Source organism: Bombina bombina, chromosome 1 (genome assembly GCF_027579735.1).
Source record: "Bombina bombina isolate aBomBom1 chromosome 1, aBomBom1.pri, whole genome shotgun sequence".
NCBI lineage: Eukaryota > Metazoa > Chordata > Amphibia > Anura > Bombinatoridae > Bombina > Bombina bombina.
The window spans coordinates 186,124,442-186,138,007 of record NC_069499.1 but is presented as its reverse complement, the minus strand read 5'-3'; the positions used below and the strand labels follow the sequence as shown (position 1 = coordinate 186,138,007).

Below are 13,566 nucleotides of genomic sequence, written 5' to 3'. Positions count from 1 at the left end.
AAGAAAAAAACGTGAGGTCCCTCTGAGCGTAACACTCACCTTGAGTATGGGTTTCCTGCTTCTCCGTTTGGATGCACTGGCGTGTGTGATTGGTAATGCCGCTGGTCACAGAACCTATTCGGATCTTCTGATTGATACAAAGTCATTCTCCTTGTTTTAGGCTGTATTCAGTTAAAGATTGTCGCAGAATTAACAAATAATTGGCCTTTAAAATCACAGTGGCACCATGCAGTCCTTCGATGCGTTTCACCCAATTATAGGACTTTATCAAACGGGCGAAACACGTCGAAGGACTGTGGGGTACCACAGTTGCAATGCAAACATGAAAAGTAAAGACTGGTAAAATCTGTATTGAAAAGAGTATGGCATTTGCCCAACATATTATTAATTATTATTATTAATTAATTATGATTATATTTATGCTCATTGACTCATGTTGACAACCACTTACATTAGTATTAGTGCATAGGGAAACAAAACTGAGAAAAAGAATGAATTTTCAGCACCAAAACACTTAAATGTTGAAAGAAAACAAAACCTCAGACATTATGACAAAATACTTTTCATGTCACTTTAAGACACTTCAGACTTAGAGCCCAATGACCTAAAACTCTCTGCTCTAGCATGACAACCTAAGAAGTCTCAGTGAGATCCCTCAAAGAATTTTAGAAAGGCAAATGTTAGCTTGAGAGCTATTTATCTAGCTAATCAGGGTTCTGCATGTGAAGGGGGGACATAAATTAGAATATAATGCTCAAAAAAATCCCCAAAAGATGTGTGGTTTCTCACCATGCTAGCAAGCTTTTTATCATCAGTCCTTAGTGTTGTTTTTTTAATTCAGGACAAATACTAGATTTCCCAAAGACCCAGAAATCGATATGTGCTATATCAGATATCATGCAACTGCTCATTTAACTTGTCTAACAGTGTGGAAAAAAACAGGTACTAATTACTGATCGTATAAAAACTTGGTTTGAGTAAGTTTGTAAATGAACACACATTTTAGCTGGGTGGTCAGTAAAATCAGCTAAGTGGTATGGCCATTAAATTGGTCCTTGGAAGAATACTGTCCATAACCTCTTGGTAGAGTAGAACACATATACAAAAGTAGACAATAAATATTTATTTTAGCAGCGGAACATAAGGTTTTCTGAATACAAAATACCATAATAATTTTTAGTTCTCTCCATTAAAAAAAATAAAGTTTGAGTACAGTGAACCTTTAAGTGGTTCTGAAGCCATTTAGTTGCATATTTGCCTTTCATTCTCATTCCGTTTTAAAAGTTAGAGTGAAAAAGCTTCAATTATTTTTATTCATGCAGGTAGTGATTGACAATAATATTACTAAACATCATGTGGAAGGTGTATTATCATGTGCTTAAAATGAAATCCCATAGCAAACTCATTTGATAAAGTCTCATGGTTTACTTGCTACATATGTAAGCAGTTTGATAAGTTTAGCAGCATGTCATTCATAATCATGCTTTAGTAAATAACCCCCTAACAAACCGCGAAGAAGGTATTCATGTAAGGGTTTGCATGAAGCACTAATCTGATTGGCTTTACGCAGCTGTCATCCATTTAAAAAAAAAAAAATGATGCGAAAAACATAGTCTGCTTTTTGCCTGAACTGTGATCCTTAATCTCACCACTTTTAAGTTTTCATTTTTATGAAATGAAGCATAGAGGTTGCTATAGAACATGCTGCAATAGACATTCTATATATTTATAGGCAGTCTTAAAACTGTTATATCAATGATTGGGAGTTTTATTATAATGTATTGCATTTTTTCAATTTGCCTATGCCATTTTAAAGTTGCAAGCAAAAAAGTAATAGCCCTTTTGCTGCCACTATTAATAGACAAAAATAAATGTACAAATGGAATGCTAGTCTATTTGTGTTCTGTTTTAGTAGTGTGGATGTGCTAGCTTATTCAATTGATAACTGAATGTCTGTTGCTTAACCCTTGTGCTGATATATTCATCATACATGTCAGCTCATTTGGGAAGAGAAGGCAGGAAGGAAGAAATGCACAACGCAGAGGATTTGTTCGGTTCCACGTCAGAAAGCGACACATCCACGTTTCATGGTTTTGAAGAGGATGATTGGGAAGAGTCTTCCTCAGTTCAAGCCACTCGTTCCCTTACTGATGATGACCGGGGAGGCTGCTAAAGAAAATCTTATGGATCACTATCATCTCATTTTAATTCTAAATCCTATGTTCATTTTATTTTATTTTTTATTTATTTTAAAAAAATATTTAATTTTTTTTCCATTTTATATTTCTCCTGCATTTTTAAAGCACAAGTGTATCCAAACTGGACAAGTCCAAGTCTTTAAAAAAAAAATGGAAACGTTGTGAGCTTTTTAAATGAGAAAAAGAAACTGTGGATTTAAACTTTTTTTTTTGCAATGAGTAAACCTTTTGTCTTCAGTATTAATCAGCTGGTCTAGGGCTGGTTTTAAGGCCACTTTTGATTTATATTAAAATAACTGTAACCATGATATTTAATTGTGATTGCAAAATATAAAGCAGAACAACACTGGAAATGTAATATTCTGGATATAAGTCAGATTACCTCAATGAGAGAAGATTTTTTTTTATTTGTAATTAATGGCTTTTGCTTTAAATAAGATGTTGGAATCAGCTTAGCATTTCCACCCCTTCCAATTCTGACTACTGAGAAAGTACAAGGAACCAGTTCCTTCTTTTAAAACCCTATTTGATTTTCTGCATATGGGCAGAAGATTTCAGACTATTGATCAAGTCAGAGGGAAAAGGAAAAAAATGGGATAAAATACCTCAATCCGTCTTTTTCCTTCACATTTGTTTATAAATGTTATTTATTTTTATTTATTTTTTATTATTTTTTTATCATTTTTTTTTTGTGGCTCAAAGACTTTAGTGACTGTTTATAAGATACATTTTTGTCTCCTTATCTAATACCACCAACTAGAAGATACCAAAGCAGTACCCATTAACGGTGCACAGGGTAATGGAAATGTGACCAAGCTATCTCCTGTCTTGCTGAACTGAAATCAAACTGACCCAAAGCAGGATTGCAAAGGTATGGATCCAGAAAGTTTCATTTTCATCATGATGGTCTCTAACAGATTTGCATTTTCCTCAGCTACTCAATGGTGTTGTTCATACATTTTAACACTTTTGTCTTTATTCACAACAGATTAAACACCAAAATCTTTGCAGTAAGCTTTAGTATAACTATCAATGTTTTGAAAGGAAAAGAAGTTGTTCATTTACAAGTCAAATCCAATTTGTGTGAAGCAGACTTTTTTTGTTTTAAGTTTTATATTGCTATTTTAGACAAACACATCAGAGATGGACTGAATTTTGTGTGTTCTACCACAACATTTTCACCAATTCCTAAAGTATATAGATGTTTGTAACCTCATTGTAGGATTGAACACTATTAAGACTTTTTAACTCATGGTCACATTTGAAATCACTTTCCATAAGCAGTGTCTTAAGAGTTCAACTAAGACTTTTAATTTAAGAAACCAAAATTCAATGATTTAAGGAAAATTATTAAATAACATGAATTTGGACAAAATATTCTCTAATAAATATACAGAGGACAAATGGATAACATTTAAAACTTTGTTAAATAAATATACATATCAACACATACCACATGGTTATAAAAGTAAAATAAATAAATCCAAGCCAATGTGGCTAAATAAAAATGTGTTAAGAGAAATGAGAAAAAACGTAGGGCATTTAAATAATTCAAAGAAAATAGTACGGACTCAACATACCAAATATGTAAGGAATGTAACAAAGCATGCAAAAAATACAATCAGATTAGCCAACATTTTAAATGAAAGATTAATGGCAAAAGATTCTAAGTAAAACTCTAAAAGTTGTTTTAAGTACATAAATGGCAAAAATTATAAGGACAATAAAGGTACATTAAAATGTGTGAAGGGTAGCATGATTAACAGTGACAGGGAGAATGCTGAGGTACTAAACCAGTTATTTTCTTCAGTATACACAAGTGAGGAACCAATAGGAGATACTTTGAAACAAACTTGAACATTCAAGACCATACCATTATCCAGGGAATAAAAACTGGATAATATTAAGGTAAATAAAACTCCAGACACAGATCGAATACACCCAATGGTTTTATGTGAATTTAGCACTTTAATAGACAAAGCTCTACTCTTAATTTTTCAAGACTCTTTGTACCCCAGGACTGGCGTAAAACTGATGTGGTGCCTCTCTTTAAAAAAGGAAAGCAGAGCAGATCCAGGAAGCTATAGACCAGTTAGTCTGACATCAATAGTGGGAAAGATACTTGAAGGGATTATAAGGGATTATATTAATGAGTATATTTGTGTAAACAAGATTAGGAGTTCAAATAGCATGGTTTTATGAGAAAAAGATCATGTCAAACTAATCTAATTAGACTCTATGAGGAAGGAAGTAACAATATAGATAAAGGGGAATCAGTTTATGTGGTATACTTGGATTTTGCAAAGGTGTTTGATACAGTGCCACATGAGAGAATAATGTACACATTTAAGGGACTGGGAATAGCTGAAAATGTTAGCTCATGGATAAATAACTGGATAAAAGATAGGGAGCAACGTGTAGTAAACAGATCATACTCAGATTGGACAAAGGTAATCAGTGGAGTCCCTCAGGGATTAGTAGTGGGCGCTGTTCTTTTTAATATTTTATTAATGACTTGGAGCAAGGATTAACTGGCAACATTTCTATGGGTCAGGGAAGGTTGAACTTGTTTACAAGGGGATCTACAAAAAATAGAAAAATGGCAGTTCAATGGAAAATGCGATTTAATACTGGAGAATGCAAGGTTCTACATTTTGGAAGTAAAAATAAGCAGCCAATTTATTATTTAAATGGGACTAGATTTAGCCAAATCTAGGAGGAAAGGGATTTGGGAGTAGTAATGGATAACAAGCTAAAGATGGGCTCACAATGGAGGGCAGTGGCTTCTAAGGCTAATAAGATACTAGCAAGTATTAAAAGAGGCATTGATGCAAAGGAAGAACGCATTATTCTGTTACTATATAAATCCCTGGTAAGACCTCACTGTGAATATGGATTGCAGTTCTGGGGACCGATCAAAAAAAAAAAGACATGGCAGACTTAGAAAAAGTCTGTTTTCTCTAGAAAAAAAAGGCGCTTGAGAGGTGACATGATTACTTTATATAAATATATTCAAGGCTGATATACAGAGATGGCAGGAGCTCTGTTTATTTAAAAAAAAAAGTGTTTGTGACGAGAAGTCACAATTTAAGGCTGGAGGAAAGCAGATTTAATCTCCTGTAATGTAAACATTTTTTCACTTTAAGACCAATACAATTGTGGAACTCATTACCTAAGGAGGTAGTAATTATTATTTTATTAGAGCACCAACAGATTCCGCAGCGCTATAAAAATATGCGGAATACAAGGAAACATTTATAGGGATCAGACGGGTAGAGGGCCCTGCCAAGAGTCGCACTGTTATAGTCAGCTCTAAAGAAGGTGATCTGCAAAGAGCATTGCTCTTAGGCTTACGTGCTAAGGGGGTTCAAGGGGATAGCAATGGTGGAGAGGTAACGGTATAAAGAAAGGTTAGTGTAGGTTGTATGCATCCCTGAACAGTAGAGTCTTTAGGGAGCGCTTGAAGTTTTCAAAACTAGGGGAGAGTCTTGTGGAGCGAGGCAGAGAGTTCCACAAGATGGGAGCCAGTCTAGAGAAGTACTGTAAGCGGGAGTGTGAGGAGGTAACAAAAGGAGGAGAGTAGGAGGTCATGAGCAGAGCGAAGGGGACAGGAGGGAGAGTATCTGGAGACAAGGTCTGAGATATAGGGGGGAGCAGTGCAGTTGAGGGCTTTGTGTGTCAGAGTGAGAATTTTGTGTTTGATCCTAGAGGCAATAGGAAGCCAGTGAAAGGATTGGCAGAGAGGTGCAGCAGATGTAGAGGGGACGTGTAAGGAAGATGAGCCTGGCAGAGGCATTCATTATGGATTGTAAAGGAGCTAGGCGGCAGCTGGGGAGACCAGAGAGGACAGAGTTGCAGTAATCGAGGCAGGAAAGGATGAGAGAATGGATTAAAATCTTAGAAATTTCTAATTTAGAGATGTTTTTAAAGGGACAGTCAAGTCCAAAAAATGATTTCATGATTTAAATAGGGAATGTCATTTTAAACAACTTTCCAATTTACTTTTATCACCAATTTTGCTTTGTTCTCTTTGTATTCTTAGTTGAAAGCTAATTCTAGGAGGTTCATATACTAATTTCTTAGACATTGAAGACTGCCTCTAATCTGAATGCATTTTGACCACTAGAGGGCATTAGTTCATGTGTTTCATATAGATAACACTGAGCTCATGCATGTGAAGTTACCCTGGACCCCACTGATTGACTAAAATGCTTGTCTGTTAAAAGAACTGAAGTAAGGGGGCAGTCTGCAAACGCTTAGATACAAGGTAATCACAGAAGTAAAAAGTGTATTTCTTTAACAGTGTTGGTTATGCAAAACTGGGGATTGGGTAATAAAGGGGCTAAACACATAATTAAATTACCGATTGGAAACCTCAAAGAACTGCTTTCCCACACCTGGGTTGTATGACTGCTGCTGCTGATTCACTTATTAGTTGTGTCCTCTCAGGATAAGCAGTGCTCTGCTACTCCCATGCATTGGTTTAACTGTGTGTTTAATTCCTTTGTGGGAGTTAAACACAAACATTGCAGTGTTGCTAGTGCTAAAATTACATGTAACAAATTGCAGAATGTAGTTATTGCACTATTATGTCCTTTAACATATACTAATTTATCAAAATGTTAGAATGTTATCAATGTTTTGCAAATAAAGATATTCAATTTTGAATTATTTACTGTAGAGAATAAATTGCAATGACAAAAGTGCATAATCCACAGGAGGGCTATTAGGTGCATCATTCCCAGTGAGTTCTGTTATCATATTCTCTAAACCTTGTTAAAGGGAATGCTTGTACACAGATTTCACATGTCCTTAGTCACTAAGACGCCTGTTGGAGGTTTCAGTTCATTTCTGCCTTTGCAGATAAGTCTACCACCTGTGTAGCAGATTTATTTAAAGAGCCTTTTGCAGAAATAGTAGACATGTCAGTTAGGAATCCAGAGGTTGCACACTTAATCATATGTTTTTTATAGAATTTTATAGTAACTGCCTGTATTTTGTTTTTTGTTTTTGTATTCTTTATGGAGTTGTATGAAGTATAAGCAAGAATGAAATGGATTACATTTCACAATTTAGTACATGGTATTGTAAATTAGCGTTAAGTTATGTGAGAGAATCTTATTTGCAGAAGTGAGAACTAGCCATAAGGCTTAAGACCAGAGGCAATTTAGCAGAGATGCTAAGTCTTGGTTTTGTTTGGGAAGAATGTAGAATTAAACGCAGGATGGTTGTGCTGGGACAGAAAAGTATTACCTTTATAGAGGTCAACATGGACCTTTATTTAAAGGGAAAGTCTAGTCAAAATTAAACTTTGATGATTCAGATAGAGAATGCAGTTTTAAGCAACTTTCAAATTTACTCCTATTATCAACTTTCTACATTCTCTTGGTATCTTTATTTGAAAAAGCAAAAAATGTAAGCTTAGGAGCTGGCCCATTTTTGGTTCAGAACCTGGGTAGTGCTTGCTGATTGGTGGCTACATTAAGACACCAATCAGCAAGCACTACCAAATTTACCTAAAAGTAGCATTCAGATGGTACCTTAACCCTACTAGATTACATACTAAAGAACAATACAGAGAAATACTTTGTTTTCGGGGTTGTGGGGAGCCGGGAACATACATTCATATATGGTGGACTTGTAGTTATGTCCAACAATTATGGAAAGAAACATTTAGGCTATTGAGTACCATATTTAAAACAGAAATCACAGTCATACCCTTACAAGCTCTTCTGCATTACCCCTTACAGGGATTGTCTAAATCCACAAACAAATTGATTGCTACAATATGCACAGTGGTTTCTAATTTCTCTATAATCAAAAATAGAATTGGATACTTTCATGAAATGGCTAGTTTTGCATCAATCTTGTAAAATAGAAGAGAAGAATATCTTGAGGTTTGGGAACCATATATTACACATATAGGGGTCAATTTAGCAAAGCTTCAACTTTGAATACGCTGTAATTCCATGTCAAATTAAGCACAAATTTTTATGCTGAAGTTAACAATGTGTCAACATAGTAAAATGTAGACCAATTCACTGTAACATACGTTCCAGTGAGATTAGTTCAATTCAAATTGATGCTCACTACTGGTAATCCGCCTTTACATACAACTCTATTCGACCAAATTAAAATTTATGAAACATTCAACTGGTATGTTTGTGTCTCGATTGACGCAGCAAACCTGAATATTTAATCCGCCACCTTAGAGCACGCAAAATGCCATAGGAATAAGGGATACTAGACTATAAAAGGGCATGTCTACCAACACAGAAAGGTTTAGTTTTATGCTGTTTGGCCTCTCATACAATCATTAACAATTGAACATGTTTAATGTCTTTACATCTGCAATACTCCTTCAAGCAAACATATATACAAAAGTAAATTTATTTAAGATTTATTGTTTGTTCTTGTATAATTTGTAATAGCTATTTCAAGGACACAACAAATAACCAACTAAATATTACCTTAAAGAACAGTTCTTATTCATGGGCAAGAAAGAACTGTTGTAAGTAAAATGGCGTACCAAGTAAAAACTGTATGAAAACACGAGTCACATGATGGACATGTGATGAGGATCATACACAATTCTGGGTAGATTATTTGATAAATAGTGAAATCTGCGACATTGATGCTTCATATTTATCAATGGTACGATGCTCTTCACATCATACTTGATGTGCATGAGTTTGACAGTTTTTTTTTATAAATAAGGACGTCAAATGGAGATTCACGTCAGCGATGTACAGCAAACGTATTTAACACAGTAAATGCGTTCAGGTTGATGCATTGATAAATTGATCCCATTGATTCAGAAATATATAGACAAACCTCATAGAGAGATTAATATAGTTGTGGGTTGAGAAATTGCTGCTTTGAAAAAATATGGGAATAAGCTTACTTTGGGAACCTCCTGGCCAGACCCCACATATAGGAATTCATTTTCTTCCCCCTATTTAGATAAAGTTATCTGAACAATTGCAGAAATGTGAACTTTTATTTTTATTTTGTTGATTAATGTCAAAAGAGATATTGTGAGATATTTGCGAGTGCTGCCACACGATTTAATGCATTTGGAATAACTCTTTGTATTTTTGAAAACTTGGGCATTGCTTTCTATAGGATTATTAAAACTAATTAAATTAAATCGAATCTATTATTTGTATTTAAGCCCAGTAAAAATTCTGATGGCAAATAGTATTCAAATTAAGCACAGGAATGGATTTATGAACCCCTATATTCTATTTTAAAAAAAGTTGGATCCTGTCCTTTCCAATATTTTAAAAACAATAATCAGTAATTAAGCTTTATTCTACCTTTCTTCTTGTGCTAATCTTTTTTTTTTTTTTTTTTTTTTTTTTATCTGAATTAAAACAGAGATAGGGCCCTTGAACGTTTTCCTAATTTTAAATCCCAGTTTTCTCCAACATTCTCTTGATATACGCAATTTACATTTTTACATATTGTGCATCTTGTTTATTGTTTTGTAATGCTATACAAAATAGTACTATGTTTGAGAGGAGCTATGTTTTCCCAATACAAACCTAACTCTAGGGTTCCATCATATAGACTTTCCATTAGCGTCTTAAACATGATGAACTCTAGTAATTATTGTAAGTCCATGTAGAGGACATTCTGGCATTATTAAATAAAGTAACCCTAGAGATTCCCTCAGTTATATTTGAAGATGAAAAATATTGCTTTCCCCAAGGCAGAACATGCTGTGGTCTGAGATGCCATTGTAGAAAATGCAGCATGTCTGCAGAAAAATGGGGCACATACAGGAACTGTTAGCACTTTTACTTTGCAGCACTGCTCCACTTTAGACAGTTTTCTTCAAACAGAGCTCTGCTTTGGCTGCATTGTGTACGTTTTCTTTAAAACAGTGCATCCAGAGCAAAGTGCTGTTTGAAGAGAACAGTCAAAAATGGAGCAGTGCTGCTTTGCAGCAGTGACTGGCTCTCAGGGATTTTTTTCAACCCGCCCCTTAGCTTTTCTCAGTCTGCAAAGCTGTGACTTCTTAATGTAAGAATTTAGAAAGGGAAACAAATTTAAGACATTTCCAAAACTTAATTTTTTACTGCTGCACTTTATTATAAAAGTTTACAAATTTGCTTTATTCTCCAGTTAATCAACACATTGCAATTGAGCTGGTACTTAGTGTAACTGCCTAATTTAAAATTGAATTTTATTTAAAAATGACCTGCAGAAAAATGTTCACAAAAAAAAACTTCTTAGCAGAAAGTGAAGGAGAGTTCTGGGATTGCTTTTAGAATCCAGTCATGTTTTCAGCTCTATATACTGACATGTGTGAAGTTATTACTAGAGAAAACATATGTAATCTGTAAAATGATGCATGCATGTGTAATGTATAATAAAGTTCTTGAGCTATCTTTGACTTGTCATGTCATTATTGACACTGAAAAGATAAACTTGGTAATGCCACCCCTAGCAACTGTGTATATGGTCTGTTGCTGAATGTAGTCTATTGCTAAATTACCTATTTGAATGGTTTTCAATACATTTACCATAGACCAGTTGAGTGAACACTTTCCAATAAACCTAGCATCTGGCTGGCTGCTCTTGAGATACTGATTCTTTATTTTGGAATGTTTCAGGGTAGTTTACTGTACAAGTGTGTATATATATATATATAACTTTTTAACTTATTTCAGTGCAGTGAATATTTGCCATACGATCTTGGCACAGTGCATGAAACTTTGATGTCCTCAAAATGCTCTATATATCTTGAAAAAAAAATTGTCACATAAATCACAGGTGTAAAATATTGATTCTTTTGCATGTCTTAGAGGTTTAGAATAATGCATTTCCTCATTTAACTGCAACTGTGCCTTCATGCTAGACATAGCTTTGTTAAACCACTGTATAGTGTATAACATGTCTTGTTTTATAGTGTATAACATGTCATGTCAACCTGTACAGTCACCTATAAATATAGTTTGAAAGATAAACCTAATAGTATAACATTATGGCCTCATAATATCTGTAGAACTCAAATACAAATTACTGATGTTGTGTTTTTATTGAACACTTAATTTAAATTCAGAAGAGTTTTAACAGTTTGGCTGTATGTCCTTTTTCTCCTATTGACACTCGGATGTACATGTGTTTTTCTTTATAAATGTATTTTGCTAAGGAGCACATGAACACCCTTTCTGGGGGGGAAATTAAAGGGACATGAAACACAAATTTCTTTCATACAATTTTTTTTTAAAAATGTCTTCTTTACTTATGTTATCAAAACTATTTGTTCTTTGGGTATCCTTTGTTGAAAAGTAGTAAGGTAGGCTTCTGAGCATGCTTGTGTTTACAGCGCCATATAGTAGCAGTTTGGCAAAAATACTTTTTAGTAATTTCAGTGTATTTTGCTGCCATATAGTTGTCCAGATACATGTATACTACCTACCTACGTATGCTTTTCAACCAAAAAATACCACGAGAAAGAAGCAAATTTGATAAAAGAAGTACATTGGAAACCTTTTTTAAATTGTATGCTCTGTCTGAATCATACAGGAAAAGAACATGCTTTTTTGTATATACAGGTGGCCCTCGTTTTACAACGGTTCAATTTACACCGTTTCAGAATAACAACCTTTTTTTCCAGTCATGTGACTGCTATTGAAAAGCATTGAGAAGCAGTGCATTTATTAAAATAGCCTCTAGGTGGAGCTGTCCGCTTGTGTTGCAGCAAAGCCAAGCAAGCTGAAATTAATCAGTTTAACCAGACCTGAGCTATCAAGCAGATTTCAAAGGAACAAGATCTTCCTGTCTATAAATCAGTCCAGATTGGAATGCATAGAAAGAACTGTTTGCAGAAAAATGCAAGTGAAGTCTGTGTTGTGTGCTTATTTTATTAGGTGTATAATGCTGTTTAGCAAATGTTTTTGTTAATTTAACTTAGTTTAATTATATATTCTGTGTTGTGTGATTATTTTATTAGGTTTATAATGCTGTTTAGCATTTAAATTCTTCATTTCAAAGCTTTAAAAATAATGTATTAGGTGTTATTATGACAATTTTGAGAGGGGCCTGGAACCTATCTCCCTCACTTCCCATTGACTTACATTATAAACTGGGTTTCAATTTACAACGGTTTCAATTTACAACCATTCCTTCTGGAACCTAACCCCGGCGTAAACTGAGGGCTACCTGTATTGTACAGATATCTGTGATTTAACCAGTCTGTGTCTAATAATACATTGGAAAAGGCATTCCCTTTTAACCAGAGTTTGTGAAAGCTATGTTTATTTTTTTATTAAATACCAATTGTAATTCTTAGATAAATTTAGATGCACTTGCATAATGATAATCTTTTTGTTCCATTTTTGTTGATTATAGTAACTGGTCATTGCATAAATTAGACATCATTCATTTCTTAAATGTATAATACAGATATCTAGCGCTCCAGTCCTCAAGAGCTATAGATAAACTAGATTTAAAAGGGATTTTTTTCACTGTCGGTAAAACATCAAAAATGATTACATAGCTTGTAATTTATTTTAGTTGGCAAGCTATGGTATTTTAAAATATTTATTTGTGTCTTAGAGATCTTTGCATATTAGGGATTGCTGTCATTTTATAAATCCCCTGCCATCTTTTCCGCAATGTGTTTTTTTTTCATTATGATGCCGTGCTGCCCAATTCTAGAATACCTGAACCAGCATGCTGGGTGCATTAGTTTTAAGACCTGGATATGGAGCATTATGTGCATAGGCTTAAAGCAATTTGAGTATTTTAACAGGGGTACTCTGTACATTGAGATGTCAATATTCAGCTAATGTCGCCAAGTGCTTGTAAATTGGATAAAACACTCAGGTGACATCTTGGATAAGGAATTTTAATGGAAAAACTAAATTTTACCCAATGTCTAGTCTTCCTAGCCTTTAACAGTTTTATTTTTATTTTTTAATGTTTTATTATTGTTACAAAAACTTAAAGGGTCATGAAACCCAAAAAAAAATTCATGATTCAGATAGATAATACAATTTTCAATAACTTTCTAATTTACTTCTATTATCTAATTTGTTTCATTCTCTTAGTATCATTTGTTGAAGGAGCAGCAATGCAATACTGGTTTCTAACTGAACAAATAGGTGAGCCAATGACAATCAGTATATATGTATATGCAACTACCAATCAGCAGATAGAACCTAGGTTCTTTGCTGCTCCTGAGCTTTCCTAGATAAACCTTTCAGCAAAGGATAACAAGAAAGGGAAGCAAATTAAATAATAGAAGTAAATTGGAAAGTTGTTTAAAATTGTTTTCTGTATCTGAATCATGAAATAAAAATTTAATAAAAAATAAATATAGTGTGTATAGTAACCTTTGGAGCTGGATAGACTA

At 34.1% G+C, this 13,566-nt stretch overlaps 1 protein-coding gene across 4 annotated transcripts in view; it reads left to right on the top strand.

Moving 5' to 3' along the window:
• Positions 1 to 13,566, top strand: part of DPF3 (double PHD fingers 3) — a 635,732-nt gene that overhangs the window by 577,218 nt on the left and 44,948 nt on the right. The window contains exon 9 of one of the 4 annotated variants that reach the window (XR_008400069.1): positions 1,998 to 3,069. The exons of 2 other annotated variants lie outside the window; for them this stretch is intronic. Coding sequence is in view for 1 of the 2 variants with exons in the window: in XM_053697773.1 (XP_053553748.1) it covers positions 2,959 to 3,038 (80 nt within the window). In the remaining variant the exon portion in view is untranslated. The remainder of the gene's footprint in view (positions 1 to 1,997; positions 3,070 to 13,566) is intronic. One more of the 4 variants, XM_053697773.1, reaches the window with a different exon arrangement.